This window comes from Anguilla anguilla, chromosome 16, assembly GCF_013347855.1.
Source record: "Anguilla anguilla isolate fAngAng1 chromosome 16, fAngAng1.pri, whole genome shotgun sequence".
NCBI classification, from domain to species: Eukaryota; Metazoa; Chordata; class Actinopteri; order Anguilliformes; family Anguillidae; genus Anguilla; species Anguilla anguilla.
This window is the reverse complement of record NC_049216.1, coordinates 5,259,333-5,280,497: the sequence shown is the minus strand read 5'-3', so window position 1 is coordinate 5,280,497 and position 21,165 is coordinate 5,259,333. Positions and strand designations below refer to the sequence as shown.

General features: G+C 47.3%; 1 protein-coding gene across 1 annotated transcript in view; it reads right to left on the bottom strand.

The window, feature by feature from the left end:
• Nucleotides 1-5,617: 5,617 nt before the first annotated feature.
• The window catches only part of ddb1 (damage-specific DNA binding protein 1), a 29,256-nt gene continuing 13,708 nt past the window's right edge, over nt 5,618-21,165 (bottom strand). Inside the window, exons 13-27 of the mRNA XM_035396236.1 lie at nt 20,316-20,494; nt 19,490-19,650; nt 18,487-18,594; nt 17,326-17,533; nt 16,760-16,855; nt 15,164-15,275; nt 13,258-13,381; nt 11,613-11,777; nt 11,154-11,248; nt 10,037-10,207; nt 8,322-8,431; nt 7,509-7,678; nt 6,823-6,925; nt 6,435-6,558; nt 5,618-6,305 (exon numbers count right to left, since the gene is read on the bottom strand). Of these exons, the coding sequence (XP_035252127.1) occupies nt 6,222-6,305; nt 6,435-6,558; nt 6,823-6,925; nt 7,509-7,678; nt 8,322-8,431; nt 10,037-10,207; nt 11,154-11,248; nt 11,613-11,777; nt 13,258-13,381; nt 15,164-15,275; nt 16,760-16,855; nt 17,326-17,533; nt 18,487-18,594; nt 19,490-19,650; nt 20,316-20,494 (2,010 nt within the window). The 3' untranslated portion in view covers nt 5,618-6,221. The remainder of the gene's footprint in view (nt 6,306-6,434; nt 6,559-6,822; nt 6,926-7,508; nt 7,679-8,321; nt 8,432-10,036; nt 10,208-11,153; nt 11,249-11,612; nt 11,778-13,257; nt 13,382-15,163; nt 15,276-16,759; nt 16,856-17,325; nt 17,534-18,486; nt 18,595-19,489; nt 19,651-20,315; nt 20,495-21,165) is intronic.

Sequence of the window (21,165 nt, the reverse complement as noted above, 5' to 3'; positions counted from 1 at the left end):
AGTATGCACTATTAAGCAGATACTTTTAAGTATGTACTAATGAGTAGGTACTATTAAGTGCATACTTTTATGTATGGACTTTTAAGTACATACTTTTAAGTATGTAATTTTAAGTATGCACTTTTAAGTTCATACTAGACAATAAGTATGTACATACTACATTAGTTGGTACATATTACTTTGTGTGAGCTAAGATAACCAACATTGTTAATTGTAACTGGGCCCCATTGCTGTTCCACTTATGTGGCTAACACAGTTAACCCTATTGTTGACATTTTGGGATAAACTCAGGATTTTCACAAATCAAGTTCACAATTTAGCCAGATTGGTTACCAGGACAAGAGAGTCTTAAGCCCAACCCTACAAAACTGAAAGTTTATGCATAAGATAAAACCTTAAAAAACAGAATTTGTTTCCCCCACTTCTGCCCACTAGTTACTAACTACTTAATACCTACTACCTAGTGCATACTACCGAGCACTTACTACTGCACCTAGTATACACTGCCAAGTACACACTGACTGTATGTACTAAGTAGTATGTGCCATGTAGTACAAGCTAAGTAGTAGGTACAATGCCCTATGTAGTGTGTAATACAGTGGCTTTAGGCGTATCCAGCATTATAGCATTGATTTCTGCAGAAGCATGACCTAATGTAATAAAGATTACGAAACCGATTTCAACGTTTGTATTTCTAAATTATAGCCGTTTTTGTTATATAGGCCCCTTGAAATTGTATCGAGGCATATTACAGGAATACTGAGAAAAGCCCTAAAATTTGCATGACAAAATCCAAAATGGAAAAGTAGTTAAATAAATACAAATAAATACAAAATATGCACCGTCGCTCTCAATTCCACAGAGCTTTGCTGGTTTGCTGGAAATGCATGCATAAAAATATGCTATATTTCACGCAGTAGTTGTGTAGCTATTTTATTTTTGTGAAGAAAACGGCACAGACTGCCAGTATTTCTTTACAGAGTCAATTTTTTCTTATTTTAAAAACAGTTATTTAAAGCCTAAATGTTCTGAAAAGTCATAGGAGGAGGAGGACATAGCATTTACGGCGTTGGAGTAATTTAAATTAAGTCCCCAAAGCGCAATGGCCTTACTCGCCTATCTAGTGTTAAAGGAAACTCTCACTCACTGTCTCTCCGCCATTGTTTCTAATTGAGAAACTTGGTGCTGACTTCTGAGCGAATCGCATCAAAGAGATTCGAATCCGAATCTGAATATTGGTCAAATTTGGGAGGAGAAAACATTTGGGGAGAACGCATTATCGGAGTGCTGTCGACTATGACGTTTGTATTTGGCACCATCCCTACTCCATTAACGGAACCATTCTGTGCAGTCTCACATTAAGCTTTGCAGCATGGACCACTATCTGGAACATCTCTCATGGCAGTGAATACATCTACCTGCCTCTTCATCAAATTGATTGACAGTCTGGTGTCTCTGGACTGCAGAGAGTATCCATCATAACAAGAGTTTTTTTTAATAAAGGTAACTGAGCTCAATTTCGCTAGACCTTCATTCATACATCTTTCACTTGAATTTCTTGTCACAACTTCACTTGCAGCAGTGCAGTGATGGTATAGTGCACCATAAATTCTCCAGACAGCACTTACTGTTCTATAGGATGAAGCAGCTCACCTTATCCCAAACGCTCATCCAATCCATCTCAAGCAGACACCTATTTCTGAGGCTGCAAGATCCACCTCCCTCAGGTTCACTGGTAACTGATTGTACAGGTGATGCAACTGGTCTAAAAAGCTAGTGGAGTGGTTGCTCTCTCTGCAGCACTTCACTGCACCCCCAACAGAAAGCTGCAATATGCGGTTAAGGTAATACCAGGCTACGAGAATCCAGCCAGACCATATACTTACCAAAGGCATCATCAAGGCTGTGCCTCAGCAGACAGCTCACCAGTGATTCCCTGAGCAGTGGTATTTCCGAGCTCAATAAGATCTTTAAAATAAAAAAAAATAAAAAAAACAAGTTAAGTTCAATGGTTCTGAGCCTTTAACGCAGGTTTTTAGGGAGTCAATAGGGCTATATTTTTTACTTAAAGAGGTGCTTTCATCCATTAAAACTGTGAGCATGGGCCATGCAAACCTAAAACATTTCAGTAATGGCCGTCTAATTTCTGAAGATAGGAAATGTACAATTTCTGTACAAGGCATTCATGTGAAATACTCGGCCCACATTCACAAAATTTTGCCCTCTGTAATTCTATTAGTCCAGGACGATCAGCCATATTTTTAGCAACATAATGTGCTGTTCTGAAGACACTGTGTCTAAAAAGCTTCTTGAGTTTTAAGAAAACGTGGCTCTGAAGCTCATTCGTCCTGTTTTTGAACCATTTCATCCGCTAATTCACGACTATGTGACACGGTGTTCTTGTACTTCCTTTCTCAAAGGTTTTATTTGCTTTCCTCTGATGTTACCAATTTGGGCCAAGTCTACAATTCTGCCACTCACCAGAGATCGAATAGCTCAGCTTTTAGCTCCGTGCTGTTCTATGCGACTGCATCGACACACGATACACGGGAGTTCTTTCTGTCGTTAACTACGGTGAATGGACATGTTCCTTTGAACAACGCAGACTGCGAGTCAGCCCAACGGGCTGGCGCAGGCCCGCCGAATCCTCTCTGCTGTCCCGCTGCGCTCGACGCCGATTAGGAATGCCGCGTCATGCTCCGCTCGGCAGCCCCCCTGCGAACCAACCCCCCCGCGGCGTGCGCCCGGCTCCACGGGACTGCGAGGCTCGTCCCCCACTGCTCCCCGCCGCGCTGCTCCCGCTTCCTTCAATATCGTGCTGTGCTGTTCCACCTGGGCAACCCAATTACCGAGTTTAGCTGGGCAACGGCACCGAGTGAAACCCGGAGCGCTCCCAAATCCGGGAGCGTGGACTGAAGTGGAAAGAGCCGTTCCGGGTTTTAAACAACGCAGGTGTCCGGCTTAACTCAGTAATCCTGCTTGGCGAAATGCCCCACTGGTGCTGAAAGACTCTTTACTGCAGTCGGGCGGCTCAGTCCCAGAGAATATGAAACTCTCAATTCTACGGCAGCACTGGCTCATGGAGGAGGTGCTGCTGTGTTTCAAAAAGGAGAATCGGGAACTGGAACACTGAACTCTGGAAGCACTAAAGACATGCGGACATAGCTGACATCAGACTGAGTATGGGCTGAACTAAATAGGCTAACCCAGGGGCATCGTAGTGGGGAGAATAGTGGAAATGACTACCGAGGGGCCCCAAGGCGACCGGGGGGGGGGGGGCGGTTGGGGCGGGGAAGGGGTTTTAATCAGTCCCCCTATTCTCCCCACTACGATGCTCCTGGGTTGGCCTATTCAGTTCAGCCCATATTCAACCTTACCTCCTCTTTAATTCCACCCTGTCTAATATCCATCATGTACTGTGTAAAAAAAAAAAATTATGTTTTCTATGCACGTCATCCTGTGCGACTTTGGGGAAAAGTCATTTTCTATATTTCCTGAGTGGGATCAATGCATTAAACCTATTTGCTAGCTTAACTTGGATAACAGGATGGATTGCATAAATTCAGTCACAGTTAGGCATAACAAAAAGTCACTGGCTGCAGACTAGTGGAATAATTCAGCAAGTGCTGTACTTAGGAAAATGTAGTATAAAATAAACTTTGAGGCCGTGCGCTGTGACAAGTCTGCCATGATTTAAAACTAACCGACTAGAATTAGCTAAAATCTTAATATCGAGAGAAGACATTGTTTAAATCTGAACAGCAGACATACTCGGAGGTATTCTCTCTCTCTCCTAGTCCTAGTTTATCTAACGGCTCCCAGTGCAAGCACGCTACACCGCTCCACTCTGGGACTGGTTCATGCATTGAACCCACGAAAGTGACATTGTCATTTTAAGCTTTGGAATAAAGTAAACATGAAGTATGACTTATTTGAACAGTCAGTATGTAATTGATGCATTCTTCTTCTTCAAAAAAGGCAGAGTAAAGAACCAATAAACAAACTGTTGACGGATGACGGAAAGGTGCTCGCTCGCCCCGCGCCGCCCCCCCCCCCCCCCCCAGATGACGTTAAGAGCCAATGTGGTGGAGCCCAGTCCGGGACAGCCCCGGCCCAATTTAAATCCCGGGTCGTAACTCAAAAGAACATTTCACTGAGCAGCACCTCAGGTTGCCCTCCGTTTCCCATCAGCAGTGCTCTTCAAAGTTCGCCAACGCAAAATATCACAACGGCAGGCTCTGAAATGTCAACAGCGAAATGAGAACAAAATCTAATTAATGTAAACATAATGTTTATAGCAGGCAGCTAGTCACGTAGGGCGCCTAGCAGTTTCCCTGTTGGCTTGCATTATATAATTGAGTTGTTCAAGCAAGCCCGTTTTTAAAACTTGTGTACATTTACCACAGTAAATACACACAGTACAGCATGTAATATTTAGAAAGCTAACATGCACCATCATCAGTAAGAATGCCAAGAACGGAAAGCGCTATTATTGATATAAATAAATTTTAGAATATTGCTCACTTTTTATCTTGCTTTGACGTCAGCTTTGGTAAAATCATTATCTAGCTAGCTATGATTAACTAGCCATCATACAGATATTCACAAACATTGTGCTAAATTTCGGGTAAGCAGAACGATATTAATTTAATTACTTGCAGTTTGGGGGCCATTAGCTGAAAAGTTGTCTTTTATCACATTACTACACAGCCATGGGGTCGACGGCTCCAATATTTGCCACAAATGTACTACTGTAATTCTCCACTGTTACAGACTAGCAACATACTCAAGATAATATTCCATGTCTGTGAATATTATCTTCAGCATGCTGGAGAGAGAACTTGGGACTTGTCATAGACCGCAGTCTTGCCCCAAGGACCATATGCCAGGACCGAAACCCAGACAGAGACTTTCAGGGCAAAAAAATACCAAGATCCAGACCAAGAGACCACTTAACCTGCAGAGGTCCCAAGACCACGACCACAAGATTAGGACTCCATGTCTGATGACTACGCGATGGCAGTCTCACTTGGTTTAGCTCAGGTTTTGTTCATTTAGCTCAGTTCCACCAGGCAGCTCACCACAGGAACAAAAACACTGACTATCTGGGTATTTCAGAGACATATCGATGGTAAGAAAATTTTGATTTCGCATAGCCCTACCACAAATGAATCATGGGCATTAATACACAATGGCCTGACAGAATTCCTCATGGTTCACTCCTGACTCCATGAATACATCACCTGACTTGAAGGACCTTACAAAGGTGTATCCATTTTTTATTTTTATGAAATCACGTAAAGCACTGTTACAGCACATAGACAGAGGTGGTTTAAAGCCCCACTGATGCCAAGAGGTGCTCCTGGCGGATGCAAAGAAAACTAGTTTGTGTCAGGTGAAGCTACCACGTGATTTCATGTGATTTCCATGAACGCACCCTCCCACAGCTTCGGTCAGACAGGGAACCTGCCGTTGAAGGAACAGAAAAAATTTAAACCATCAGTCAGAACTTGCAGCCAATATGTCCGCCTTGCTTTAAAAGCTTTTTTTTAAAAATAGGACCCTAAAGGCGAAAACAAAGACAGGAATGCAATAATTTCAAGCTTTGGCAAACAAAAAAGTTTCAAAAGCCCTTTATGCTTCAAGATTTCTTTGCAGACACGGGAGAGAAAGAGGCAAACGGCTACCAAACTTTATTAAAACAAACAAATGGAAATGTCACACAAACACAAAACACAAGGGATCCTTTCCCCCACACGGTCCACCCCCCCCTCCCAGAGTTGACCGCCAGCCTAGGGTCACCCCGTTCCCGGGGGAACCAGAACCGCAGACACAAGTCTAAAGCCAGGAACCCCCTTTCAAACCCGAAAGTGTTCCTCAGCCACCTTGTGGACCTTCCACCCAGTTTGTCACAACCAGCAGGGACGCCCTGCGGTCCTCAAATCTAAGATGGAACCCCCGGTGAGTTTGGCGTTAAATAACTGGTTCTATGGGAGCTCTACGAGCCCCTGTAGCTGCTCTTTTAAGATCTGTCCGGCGCGGGGGCGGGTGTGGGGGGCGCAACATTTTGTCTGTGTGAGTATAGGAGGGCGCTAGGACGGGGTGGGTGTACAGCAGAGATCCCGTCGTATTGTTTATTTATAGTTATTTACAGAACATGGGCGCCCGAGGCCCCTTCTCCTCCAGCTGGTCTCCTCTCGACAAGGGGGCGGAGGGAGTGGCTAGTGGATCCGGGTCAGCTCCTCCACGATCTTGATCACCTCGTCCACGGTGGCCTCCCTCTTCATCCCGCTGCCGTCGTCGATCTGAAACGGGTTTTTTTTTTTTTTTTTTAACAGTTAGACCACGCCCCCCGCTCCGCCCCACCCCATCCCGTCCCCTCGTCTCCCATTGGCTGTGCGGGACCGTGGCTGGCGGAGGGGAGGGCCTCTCACCTGCAGACTGCTCACCACCTCCTGCATCTTGGCCCGGCCCAGGTCCAGGAAGCTCTCGATCAGGTCCCCGTCGATGAAGCCCGTCGCCTGCTCGGTCTTCCGCTCCGTGTGGAAGGACCTCCAGGTGGGCAGAGGGTCAAGGAACCAACCGCAGAGCCACGGCGGGCGCTCCCGAACCGCGCCAACGTAGGCTACCACCGGGTTAAACCCCACATTCCCAAACCGATCGGCAAAGGCTACTTAACCCATTTAAAATCTACACTCCCAAATCATACACAAATGTCTCAGCGATTAAAACACTGACCACAGGAACTGAGGAAAGCAGAGGACACACGAAGTGCATCGACTGACCGACGGCACAGACCCGCAGTGGTACTGGGAAGGATATAAGCTGTGCTCGATCTTGCCCACGCTCTTGATAACTTTATTGAGTCTGTTCTGCAGGTCCATCAGCAGGCTGTACCAGCCCTCTGACAGCGAAGTCACCAGACCTGGGGGGGGGGGGAGAGATGGGTCACTGCAAGGGGGCGGAGCCACCGCTGTGAAGTCCAGCATAGCCTCGGGCTGCACCTGGGAATAAACCTGCCCTAGCAAAAACCCGACCTGGCACCGCGAACCACTCTGCAACGCAATGGGACTGCTAATCGCAGACAGGCCACAGACCATCTCCACACTCGCAAGGATAGCACTATCCCTTATATACTTTCTAATCATTTTACAAAAAAGAAAACCCATAATTTATACACATTTCATATATGGGCGCATTCCATGTTTCGTAATTTCATTATAAATCCGTCATTATAATAATCCAATTAGCAGATCCTCTGATAATCATTTTATAAATAGACATAGCCTTTTCATCATGTTTTATAAATAAGCAAATCCATATTTAATACGCCATTCATAATTACATAACTCCTCTATAATTCATCATTATAAGGATAAGCTTAGCCCCGTCACGTTTCCTAATCCTTTTATAGATAAGTGCGCGTTGTTATCGCGTGCGGAACGTGCGGATTCGTGCTGAGCGCTCGTCCCCCCCCCCCCCCTTCTCGTTCCCCCCCGTCCCCTCACCGATCATGCCGTTGACGGTCCCAAACAGCACGGAGCCCTGGGTGGGGGTGGAGCTCTCCCCCAGGTTCTGGAGGACGAGGGACCCGTGGGAGAACACGTTGACGAACTCCCCCAGGTGGAACACGCCCACCTCCTGCAGGTGCTGCCGCTCCTCGTCCGTGGTCGCCGCGCTGCGGGTGGGGCGGGGGGGTTGGGGGGTACAGGTTTCAGGCAAGCGATTTGGCAACCGGACTTCAAGAAGTCATTATATGACCGAACGTATCTGTACACCCCTTGGTCTAAGGGTTGTTTTTCATGGTTTGGGCTAGGCCCAGTGAAGGCAAATCTTAATGCTACAGCATACAATCACATTCTAGACAGTTCTCTGCTTCCCTGTTTCAGCATGACATTGCCCCCAGGCACACAGCGAGGTCCACATAGAAAAGGTTTTGTCGAGAAGGGTTGTCAAAACAAGACTGGCCTGCACAGAGCTCTGACCTCAACCCCATCCGACATCAATTGGAAAGCCGGCTGCGAGGCAGGCCCAAATCGCCCAATCAGTGCCCGACCTCACTAATGCTCTTCTGGCCGAATGGAAGAAAATCCCTGCAGCAGTGCTCCAACATCTACCACAAAGCCTTCCCAAAAGAGTGGAGGTTGTCATAGCAGCAAAGGGAGAACCAAAGCCAAATGAATGCCCGTGATTTTGACTTGAGATGCTGGACGTCAGGGGTGTCCGCATACTTTTGGCCGTACAGCGAAGGACGCGCGTCACAGCCCGATCGCGTGCCGACCCGGCGATGGACGTGAGGCGGGAGGACGGGAGGCACGGACCTGTCTTTCTGGCACACGAACAGGTTGAAGGCGTTCTCCGCGCCGAGGAAGTTGTCGTCGTCCAGTATCTCCACAGCGCTCATCCAGTTGGGGTTGAAGTCGCGTGCGATCTGAAGGGTTACATGGTAAATGGTAAATGGACTGCATTTATATAGCGCTTTTATCCAAAGCGCTTTACAATTGATGCCTCTCATTCGCCAGAGCAGTTAGGGATTAGGGGTTAGGTGTCTTGCTCAAGGACACTTCGACACGCCCAGGGCGGGGTTTGAACCGGCAACCCTCCGACTGCCAGACAATCGGTCTTACCACCTGAGCTATGTCGCCCCGGTTACGACGGACCGTCACTGACGGGTCATTTCTCACAGACACAGACGCATCATCACTGACACATTACTACTCCGACAGATATCACTGGCAAGTGATTACACATAATTACTGACATCGATTGTTCCTGAAAGATCATCGCGCATAATTACTGACACCAATCACTACCAACTTGTCGGAACTCACAGACAATTACTGCCAATGATCATTACTCGTACATATAAATAGGACACCAATAATTACTGACGGGTCCTTACTCATACAGATAATTACTGAAACCAATCATTACTCGCAGGTCATTTCTCCTACAGGTATTTACTGATGCAGGTTGTAATCCAGGTAACTAAATCGATGCCAACGCATGAATTCCCTGCAGTCCAGCACCAGCCATCTTCAGAGGGAAGTTTCTCTCTTTTATGCTAATCAGTGGACGTGGGGCTGCAGGATATATCGAATTGAGCTTTATTTATTTATTTATTTTGTTGCCATTTTCCCCCCATTTTCTCCCCAATTTTAGTCGTTATACCAATTCCCTGTGTGTATCACGGTCCTGGTTGATGCACTATCCTCTGTTGGTCTGGGGAGGGTGTAGACTACCACATGCCAGCCTCTGATACATGTGGAGTAGCCAAACGCTTCTTTTCACCAGACAGTGAGGAGTTTCACTGGGAGAGCGTAACGCGCGCGGAGGTTCACGCTATCTCCCCCAGATCCCCTCCCTGCTGAACAGGCAGTAGGAGTCGCTAATGCAACGATCAGGACTCATACCCTCACTGGCCTCCCACCTGCGAACACTGCCAATTGTGTTCGTAGGAACGTCTGACCAAGCCGGAAGTACCGCTGCTGAGGATTGAACCGGCGTCTCTACAGTGGTAGGTGAGTGCTTACACCTCTACACTACCCAGACGACCCTTCATTTTTTAAAGCGTGATAAAAATAATTGTCGCCATGGGGCATTACTGCATCCGCAATCTTTTGTCTTCCCCCCCAATACCTGATGCAAACTAACGTCAGAAGCAATGCGAAATGCTATCAGGAAAAAAAACATCACTGACATCTATTGGGTGTTGATAAGACAGCCAATCAGCAGCAAGGTCATACAGCTTTGATTGTCTTTCCCCCTCCAATCACTCGGAAGCTGCAATGCCTTGTTGCTGACTGGCGGTCTTATCAACATTCATTCATTGAATATGAGCGATTTCTTCTCTCCGCAAGCATTTCACTCTGCTTGGATGCCGACTTCCGCTTCAGGTAAGTGGCTGCAATCGATACTCAAGGGCAATCGATAGCTTTCATTCTGCGCTACATCATTCTCCTTAACTAGGCTAAATGCTAACTAACGGCTCCCTCTTTCCCCTCCCCGCTCTCTCGTGTGCCCGTCTGTCCCTCACCTCCTCAAAGTTTCCCTCCATGGGCTTGTAGGCCAGCAGCAGCACAGACCGCATCAGGTCCCCCACCAGGATGAAGTCTCCCTTCGTCTTCAGGTAGAGCGCCATGATGTTGTTGTAGTGGTTGCACTCCGTCCTCAGCTCCTTCTCAGCTGTCCACTCATACAGGCGCACCTGAAACGCACACGCTCAACTCGTACAAGTGTAGCTCAAACACACACACTACACTCATACAAGTGTAGCTCAAACGCACGCTCAACTCATACAAGTGTAGCTCAAACACACACTGCACTCATACAGCTGTACCTGAAACAAACACACTGCACTCATACAGGTGTACCCAAAACACACACGCTCAACTCATACAAGTGTAACTCAAACACACACACTGCACTCATACAGGTGTACCTGAAACACACACACTGCACTCATACAGGTGTACCTGAAACACACACACTGCACTCATACAGGTGTACCTGAAACACACATACTGCACTCATACAGGTGTACCTTGATAGGTTCCCAGTTTTATTTAGTATACATATATATATTATATGTAATGTATTGTGTTTCCGTTTCTGCCATTACTGTGTCTGTAGTTTGCATGCCTCTGTGTCTAGCCCCTCTGTATTGTGTCTCAGTAAAACACCTCTAGTGTCTGCGGCAAGGATGTCACATACCTATGCTAAATGGCTGCGAGGGTTCCCAGGAAGGGACAGGACCATTTGTCTCCGGCCCGCCACTTAACTCAACCTTTTGATATGTATGACTGCAAACTGTATATCCAGACACCACACAGCGTGATGGGCAGAGATTCTCTCAGCGCAGCGCCCGAATGTGCTGGGTCTGTCTCTCCCTTGCGCACTGAATTAAACATCAAATCCTCTGAGGAAACTTTGTCAGCGTGTTCTTCATCGTCCTGCATTTGACTCCACGAATAAGGGCAAAAATATCCTAACAACCTGAAACACACAGACTGCACTCATACAGGCACACCTGAAACACACACACTGCACTCATACAGGTGTACCTGAAACAATGCACACAACTGCACACCTAAAAGAGTAAACTTCTTGCAGCTTACAAACACACAAATGAACAGACACAGGTTGGTACTCACAGTACTGTTGATACTAGCCAGCAGCTTGCCATTGAACTCCACCATGGAGTACACCGCTCCCTTAACCTCCTTCTCAGCCACCGTCTGCAGCTTCCCTGTTCAGAGTGCCATTTCACAGACAGTCAGTACCTAATATCAGCCCAACACCAGAGCCCAAAAACTGCCATAAACACCCAACTAACACCCTAATTATAACCCAAAAATAGACCCCAGCAATTACACCCCATTAAAATCCAACACCTTCACTGTTCAGCAGATGCCCTGATCCAGAGCAACTTACAATGCAAACACCAGTGCAAAAATCAGGGATCAGCGAAGAGCACTAATTCCCCAGAACGGGGAAAAATATAATCCCAACAGGGAGAGTACATGTGTAACACCACATTAGAGCCCAACAATTACACATCAGTGCCACACAACATCAATTTAAAATGGTCACCCCCCCCCCTCCCCCCTCACCATCAGTGTAGTGGAAGACGATGATGCGGCCCTGCTTCGGCTCCGCCTCCTCGGGGTACACCATCGCCGTGCCAACAACGAAGTACACAGAGGGGTCCCGGCCCAGACGACAGGACACCATGCTGAGAGCGTACTCGCTCTGCAGGAACTGGTGAGCGTGGAGCACTGAGGGCGAGAGACAAACGCATCAAGCAGAGAGAGAGAGAGAGAGAGAGAGAGAGAGAGAGAGAGAGAGAGAGCACCGGACACCATGCTGAGAGCGTACTCGCTCTGCAGGAACTGGTGAGCGTGGAGCACTGAGGGCGAGAGACAAACGCATCAAGCAGAGAGAGAGAGAGAGAGAGAGAGAGAGCACCGGACACCATGCTGAGAGCGTACTCGCTCTGCAGGAACTGGTGAGCGTGGAGCACTGAGGGCGAGAGACAAACGCATCAAGCAGAGAGAGAGAGAGAGAGAGAGAGAGAGCACCGGACACCATGCTGAGAGCGTACTCGCTCTGCAGGAATTGGTGAGTGTGGAGCACTGAGGGCGAGAGACAAACGCATCAAGCAGAGAGAGAGAGAGAGAGAGAGCACAGGACACCATGCTGAGAGCGTACTCGCTCTGCAGGAACTGGTGAGCGTGGAGCACTGAGGGCGAGAGACAAACGCATCAAGCAGAGAGAGAGAGAGAGAGAGAGAGAGAGAGAGAGAGAGAGAGCACCGGAGGAAGAGCAGAGGTCACACGTACAGAAGGAAAACAGAAAAACCCGAAACAGAGAAAACAGCAGAATGAGAGAGAGAGAGAGAGGGAACACTGGTGGAAGAGTAGAGGTCAGGTACCGAAGGAAAACACAAAAACGGAGAGGAAAAGCAGAAAAATTAAAGACGGACAGAGACAGAACACATCAGAGAGAAAGAGAAGGTGAAAGAACACGTCAGATAGAAACAGAAACGGAGAGGGAGAATGCAGGGAGAGACAGAGAGCAAAAGAGGGACAGAGGGGGGCACAGAACCAGAGAGAATGAGAGCATAGATCTTCGTGAGAAAGAGGGATGACAGAGGAATATAGCTCAGATCTGAGTCGGTGACAGTAACGTGTAACTTCTTAGCAATGCTACCCAAGATCCTCAGAGTTAAGAATGTGACTGGTCACCTAAATAAGAATTACACAAGAAACAGGACATGTAATTATGCATTAGAGACCCTTACTACCACTGATACAAAAAGGCAAGAGTTACACGGAAATGTGTCACTTCCTACTTGAAAAAATTCTGGAAAAACTTGTCGCTGCTGGTAAAGAATGCAATGTTAGAATGATGGGTGAGAAAAAACAAAAAAAACAAGACAGTTTCAAAACCTAGTATACGGCTGGACCTCTCCGGCCGACCAATGGTGTAACGTCATGACTCGGCCGACCAATGGTGTAACGTCATGACTCGGCCGACCAATGGTGTAACGTCATCACTCACTCACTCAGTCACTCATTCAGTCACAGACATTTGCGTTTGTAGGGCTGGCCCCGCTGTTGCGGCCCAGCCAAAAAGATATAAGTGAACAGCTCAGAGGAAGAGACACTCGTTAAAAAAGCATCAGAGTTGTTTTGGGCACCGTCAATTTAACTCCACCTCCCCCCGCCCCGGTACTGAGGGGGGCCGGGCCATTACCTTCGAAGGTGTGCTGGTCCACCACGAGCAGGCTGTGGACCTCCACCTCCTCCCCAAAGGAGGTCTCGTGGGGGGAGGTGCTGCTGGGGAAGAGCTTACTGGAGCTGACGCTGCTGGAGAGAGCCTGGAGGGGAGGGAGGGAGGGAGAGAGAGAGAGAGACAGAGAGAGAGAGAGAGCCGTTTCAATACCATTTTTATTTCCTCCACAGAAACCACTTCATTCCCACACAGAACTTCATGTAGAACCTAAATCTAGATGAATGGACCACTCAGTTCACCAGTTTAGCTGGACAACTACCCAGGTCGTTCTAGGGCAGCATAGTTACTTATCACTCGTTTGCATTTTAAATGCATTGTTGGCTGCTGATGAAGTGTTTTGCAGGGTAATCCAGTTATTGGCTGGTTTTTATAGCATATAAATCCCTGTAAGCATGATAAATTGGGATAGTCCAATTATGTTATGGGTCATTAAAAACATATACATAAATATATATATATATATATATATTTTATACAGAAAGAGATTCATTTCACCTTTTATTCTTGCCATTGTATTTCTACCTATTCAGGCAGAAGGTAAAATTGTTGCACTCAGTCAACAGACGTTGCTATAGGTGCGTACAGTCAAAAATCTCGGTATTAGAGAAGTGTCGTAAGTGCATAAAAGTGCATAAAAGAACAGACTCGGATGTCCAGCAAAAATAATATATTTCATATAAGTTAAAGGTGCAAAGGCCAGATTAGCTTAATGCTGTCATCAGTGCTCAGTGTACCCATTCATGTACCATAACAATTAAGGGGGGACGGGGGGGGACGGGGGGGGGGAAACACAATCAGCAGATACCAGCCTCCCTGCTTGGATAAACATTGGCCTTGAGAAATCCATACTGTTTCGATCTTAACTGTGGAGCCTTGCGCATCGCTGCTAAACAAAAGAGAGTTCCTAACCAACGAAAAACACACCATCAGTTCACTCCAATAAAATAAAATAATACTATTTTTGATTTGTCCCCCCCCCCCCAATCGCAGGACACAGTTTCACAAAGTTTCCATGGGCAAAATTGGAAAATGAGCCCCTCAGCCTGACTGTAGAGATTCAGCTTCTCAGCCTGACAGTAGAAATTCAGCTTCTCAGCCTGACTGTAGAGATTCAGCTTCTCAGCCTGACTGTAGAGATTCAGCTTCTCAGCCTGACTGGAGAGATTCAGCTTCTCAGCCTGACTGTAGAGATTCAGCTTCTCAGCCTGACTGTAGAAATTCAGCTTCTCAGCCTGATGGTAGAGATTCAGCTTCTCAGCCTGACTGTAGAGATTCAGCCCCTCAGCCTGACCGTAGAAATTCAGCTTCTCAGCCTGACTGTAGAAATTCAGCTTCTCAGCCTGACTGTAGAGATTCAGCTTCTCAGCCTGACTGTAGAGATTCAGCTTCTCAGCCTGACCGTAGAGATTCAGCTTCTCAGCCTGACTGTAGAGATTCAGCTTCTCAGCCTGACTGTAGAAATTCAGCTATTGCTGGGAAGGAGGGAAGGATGGACGGACAGACAGAACCTGTGTGCTGTTGCTGGAACAGATAGACACAGACAGACGGACAGTACCTGCATGCTACTGCTGGAATGGATGGATGGATGGCAAGCGTGCTGGCACTGGGACAGACAGACGGACAGTACCTGTGTGCTGGCACTGGGACAGACAGACGGACAGTACCTGTGTGCTGGCACTGGGACAGACAGACGGACAGTACCTGTGTGCTGGCACTGGGACAGACAGACGGACAGTACACCTGTGTGCTGGCACTGGGACAGACAGACGGACAGTACCTGTGTGCTGGCACTGGGACAGACAGACGGACAGTACCTGTGTGCTCGCACTGGGACAGACAGACAGACAGACAGACAGATGGACAGTACCTGTGTGCTTGCACTGGGACGGACGGCAGCGGTGGCTCCGCTGGCGTCCTGCATCTCCACCCGGCTGGACAGCACCCCGAAACACTGCGACATCTCCTGATAACAGATTCTCCTGACAGAGAAGAAGGGGGGACATCGCCGTCAGTTTGACCCATCAGTACAGAAGCAATTCTCCAAAAAAAAAAAAAAAAAAAAACACGAAAAAAAAAACACGAAAAAATTTTTCATCAAAATTTGCATTTAAAAAAAACAAAACAATATATAAACGTGTATGCATGGGTGGATAGATCACATTTTTAAACGAGAAAAAAAAACTATAAATACTGCCAAAATTAGAAAACGAGGCACGTTTACTGTAACAAAAAATAAACAAAGAAATAAACCCAAAGTGGCAAAGTCAAATGTTCGTCATATAAGGACAGAGAACAAAGCAGAGCAGCTCTTTGTATCCCGGGAAGAGGGGTTTTTAATGTAGTTGATCTGTTGGAAGCAAACGCCGTTTGCTCCATATTAACGACCTGATGCAAATCAGCTAACCGCGCGACCGCGCCCAAACAGTTCGCGACGACAAAAACGAGTCGCGTTTTCAGCTGGGAAACGCGACAGTTTGGTCATCAGACCAGCCGTCATCGTCATGTCGTTTTTCTTTGTTGTTGAGGGCTGTACGGCCAAGTTTCAGGGTCTGTCCAGCGTTAGTCGGCATTCGAGGCTGCAACTCGTCTCGGCTGTCTGGGCACGTTCACTTCAGATCCTGCCGAACGTTTATCTCCAAACACGCGCAGGGCGAAAAGCCCTTGTTCTTCTCACGGCTCTCTGCGCGATCGAGCAGGCGTCGATTTCACTCGTATTAATTTAAAAGTCGCCTGCCGTTATTTTTTTTATTTTTATATATATATATATATTTTTTTTACAAGGGATTCATTTTAATGTGCCCACCAAAGAATGGCGTAATAATAAGTATCACTGACCCATAGACGAGACTGGATAAATGAACAGCCGACAGACTTCAATATTTCTTAGAACAACTTAACTCGGTTCATAGAATTGTAACAGTTTCAAATGAATGCTTTTTAGTCACAGTTATTAGAATTGTAGAAATATTTCTCCCGATACAAAATCCAGCTAAATATTCTAGCAGGAAGCAAATTAAAGGGGGGCAATTCAATGTCATCTTTGTTCTTGAGCAATTCTAGCACGCCTGTGATGACAAATAATTTGGGCAGCCTTGAATACCCAAAATATCAGTGGCGCCTTCCTTTTGCAACTGTAACAGCTGCCATGGTAACTGACACATTTACACACTGCATGGCTTTTATATTGACTGCACCACATTACTGACAGGTATCAGCTCATCTTAGCAAATTCATGCTTAATTTGTTTGGTAATTTGTAATCATCTTTGAATCTGACATACATTGTGTTGAGTCCTTTTCTCATAAAAAAATGTAGAAAGCGCAATCTAAAAATGCCTGACCAAGTCAGAACACTGTGTTGCAAGTGCATAGTGACTTGTGGGAAATGCAGTCCAACCCTTTTGTGGATTACCCCCTGTGTGTTTATTTCCAAGTGGAGCTTCTCTTATAGCAGTGATACTCACCTGGGAGATTCGTACAGAGGGACAGTGCGAATGTGCAATTTCTGGATCTCATCGATGGTTCCAATGGTCAGTGTGCTGTTATTGGCCAGGGCCAGACTATGAACAAGGAGACACCAGAATTAAAAGACAGACAGACAGACAGACACGTGGTTGGAAATTAGCACCTGCCACCACCCAAAGGCTGGTAAATTTAATCTGTGGCTGGTAAGTCTGTCTAGTCTACCAGCCAATTTGGCAGGTAACCACCCACCACTGGGAGTTCCCATTCCATTCCAAATATCTAGCTGTCCGGTAAAACGGAAATTGGCTGGTAAATTCTGAGATGCGCCAGGCACTGTGGACAGTAGATGGAATTAGCTCCACGCCCTGGACACAACACACAGAAAAACTAAAAAGAACTGCCGGCACCCAGATAACCTTTCCATTAAGCCTCAAACTTCTCCAGTAGCGTTTTCAAAAAAACCCACCTTATGCTACAATGAGATGAAAGAACCATTTAACCTGGCGCAATACTAAATGATGCATCGAGTCCCCAAGCTTGCATTCGTGTTCTCGGACACGCTCACCTGTCGGGGTAGCCCTCGGAGTTGAGGGGGCACATGTAGTTGACCTCCTTGAGGTTGACGTTGGAGAAGACCAGCTTGTGGTTGCTGGAGTATATGACGGTGGGCCGGTCGGAGCAGGCGAAGACATTGGAGGTGGACAGGGAGCGGAACGTGCGCAGGACCGTCGGCTGCGTCCCCAGGGTGACCTTCTTGCGCTCGCTGAGGACACCTGGCACCGGGACCCAACCTCAGTATTAGAACGCACCAATCGCTGGTAACGTAACATCCTGTTATTACCCTGGATTACCTCACACAGCACTCGACAGTATCCTAATAACATCCCATTACAGCAGAGTTATCTGACGCAGCCGACACCATGCATTAAATTATTGTACGTTTAGTAGGTGCTCTTTTTCAGAGAAGCTTTCAGTGTAATATACGCATGTTCACCAAGTTATGTGAGGAACAGTGACCTGAAGCTCGATCACCGACCTGTCTGAAGCTCTATCACTGACCTGTCTGTAGCTCGATCACTGACCTGTCTGTAGCTTTATCACTGACCTGTGTGAAGCTCTATCACTGACCTGTCTGAAGCGTTATCACCGACCTGTCTGAAGCTCCATTACTGACCTGTCTGAAGCTCTATCACTGACCTGTCTGAAGGTCTATCACTGACCTGTCTGAAGCTCTATCACTGACCTGTCTGAAGGCCCATCACTGACCTGTCTGAAGGTCCAACACTGACCTGTCTGTAGCTCCATCACTGACCTGTCTGAAGCTCTATCACTGACCTGTCTGAAGCTCTATCACTGACCTGTCTGAAGCTCTATCACTGACCTGTCTGAAGCTCTATCACTGACCTGTCTGAAGCTCTATCACTGACCTGTCTGAAGCTATATCACTGACCTGTCTGAGGCTCTATCACTGACCTGTCTGAAGCTCTATCACTGACCTGTCTGAACCACGATCACCGACCTGTCTGAAGCTCCAATACTGACCTGTCTGAAGCTCTATCACTGACCTGTCTGAAGGTCCAACACTGACCTGCCTGAAGCTGTATCACTGACCTGTCTGAAGGTCCAACACTGACCTGCCTGAAGCTGTATCACTGACCTGCCTGAAGCTGTATCACTGACCTGTCTGAAGGTCCAATACTGACCTGCCTGAAGCTGTATCACTGACCTGTCTGAAGGTCTAGGCCAAAGTAGAAGAGCGCTCCGTCTCCCAGGGCGCAGAGCAGGTAGTGGCTTCCCTCGAACGTGGTCATCAGGATGGAGCGGGGGATGATTTCTGAAGCACAGAAAAAGAGGGAGGAAATGATGCTCTGCTTCTTTCAGCCATTTTCAGTCTTTAAGGCAAGATCCATTAGCCAATAAAGTATTACAGTGTCAGTAATCTGTTCTCTGCCCAGCCAGCAGCTGTGTGAATTACCTCTCAACTTCTCCAGCGGTCTTCAGAATACAGATATACCTGCCTCTCTTCTACCCATTTCCCTGCCTCCATTCAACAATATGAATGTCCCTCACTGCCTATTCTAGTGGCTCCCAACCCTGTTCCTAGATCTCCTGTAGGTTGTCACGCCAACTAACAGAGCCACACCTCATGAAACACCCAGAGATTTCATTGAGCTGCTAAGTACAATCAGGTGTGCCAAATTAGGGCTTAAATTAAAACCTACAGGATGGATGGTAGATCTCGGGAACAGGGTTGGGACCCCACTGCTCTGTTCACATTCCCTCTCACTCAAATCCATCTTTTTCCCTTCGCTCACCAACCTTCATAATCAAATCCAAATGTAAAGTTGCATGCAATTCAGACCTGGGTCCAATACGTATTTGTTTTGAATTCAAATACTCTTCTGTGCTCTACTGATCTTGCCTGGTGTAACTGAGCCTGCCAATATGACCAGAAGGCGGGGTTTGCACTTTTTGAGAGTATTTCATTGGTTGCAATACACCAGACAAGATCAGTAAAGTGCAGGAAAGTATTTGAATCCAAAACAAATACGTATTTGGCCCAGGTCTGATACTGTACAAATAGACCAATGCAGACCTGAAAAGTCCTTCAAGTGCAGTTGAACAGACAGGCATTAGAGAAAATGGCACATTCAGGATCATTCACATTTGGCCTTCCACCCCTGGTCTGTCAATCCCCTCCCTCCCCTCCCCTCCCCTCCTCCGCTCACCTCCTCCCAGCATCTCCTTGTGCAGGGCGGAGAAGGAGGGCAGTTTGAGGATGCGGGCGGAGATGTCCGTCCACAGGCCCACGGCGCACAGGGGCGACTCCCCGCCCTCCCCGAGGGGCGTGATGTCCAGGCAGGCCACCTCGTGCTCCATCTCCGTGAAGCTGAAACGGGACAGTGACCGATCAGACCTCAGCTGCTCGCTCTCCAGGGGCCAATCGGGGCTCAGAGGGCACGGCATCCAATCATTTTTTTTCCCCGGATCCGAATAACGAGCAACAGGTAGAAGAAATATCTGTTCCATCGCATTACAGTATTCGGATTCGGATACATCCCTAGTATGTGTAAGTACCTGATCTGTTTGAGCTCTCCTCTGTGTAACCTGTGAGTGTGTTTGTGAGTATACTGCATGTATGTTAGGTGTGTAAGTACCTGACCTGTTTGAGCTCTCCTCTGTGTAACCTGTGAGTGTGTTTGTGAGTATACTGCATGTACGTTAGGTGTGTAAGTACCTGATCTGTTTGAGCTCTCCTCTGTGTAACCTGTGAGTGTGTTTGTGAGTATACTGCATGTTGTTAGGTGTGCAAGTACCTGATCTGTTTGAGCTCTCCTCTGTGCATCTGGTATGTTAGTGAGTGTATACTGCATGTACGTTAGGTGTGTAAGTACCTGATCTGTTTGAGCTCTCCTCTGTGTAACCTGTGCGTGTGTTCGTGAGTATACTGCATGTACGTTAAGTGTGTAAGTACCTGATCTGTTTGAGCTCTCCTCTGTGTAACCTTTGAGTGTGTTTGTGAGTATACTGCATGTACGTTAGGTGTGTAAGTACCTGATCTGTTTGAGCTCTCCTCGGTGGATCTCCAGGTAGTACAGCACGCGGCCCACAGCCAGGACCACCTGTGTGGAGTTGCAGGCGGCGACGCTGATGTTCCTCCCCTGCGGCTCCTTCCACTCGCTCACCAGCGCTTTGGTCTCCTGCATCACCAGCCGCACCGAGCCGGAGGTGATCTGCGCAGACGAATAACCGACCCTTTAAACAGGGCGATCTCCGCTCGCCATCCCTCTAACTGGCCCTTTAACACAATTTACTGACCCTTTCACCAGGGCTGACCCTTTAACCAGGACCACCCTTTAGAGACAATTTACTGACCCTTTCACCAGGGCTGCCCCTTTAACCAGGACCACCCTTTAGAGACAATTTACTGACCCTTTAACCAGGACCACCCCTTTAACCAGGACCACCCTTTAGAGACAATTTACTGACCCCTTAACCAGGACCACCCCTTTGACCAGGACCACCCTTTAGAGACAATTTGCTGACCCTTTAACCAGGGCCGCCCCTTTAACACCACCTAGGGCTCATTTAATCAGGACCATCTTTAAAAACCACACCTTTAAGCAGGGACTGCTTCAGCACACAGAGTGATCAACGATAAACACTGTCGTCACCCACTATTTTCAACTATTACACCACACAGCCACAGTACTGCGAACACACCCTTTCCCCCAAATGTCATTTAGCCATTTTACCCAGTCATCTTCACCACCGAGCTACCTTTCCCAATCTTACGAGCTAGTTATCCACACACAAACGTTCACAAGAATAATCGAGGGGAAACAGCTACCACTGTACTCCACAGTTCTGGGTGAATTCGTCATTGGCCTTTCTGCCCTTCTGT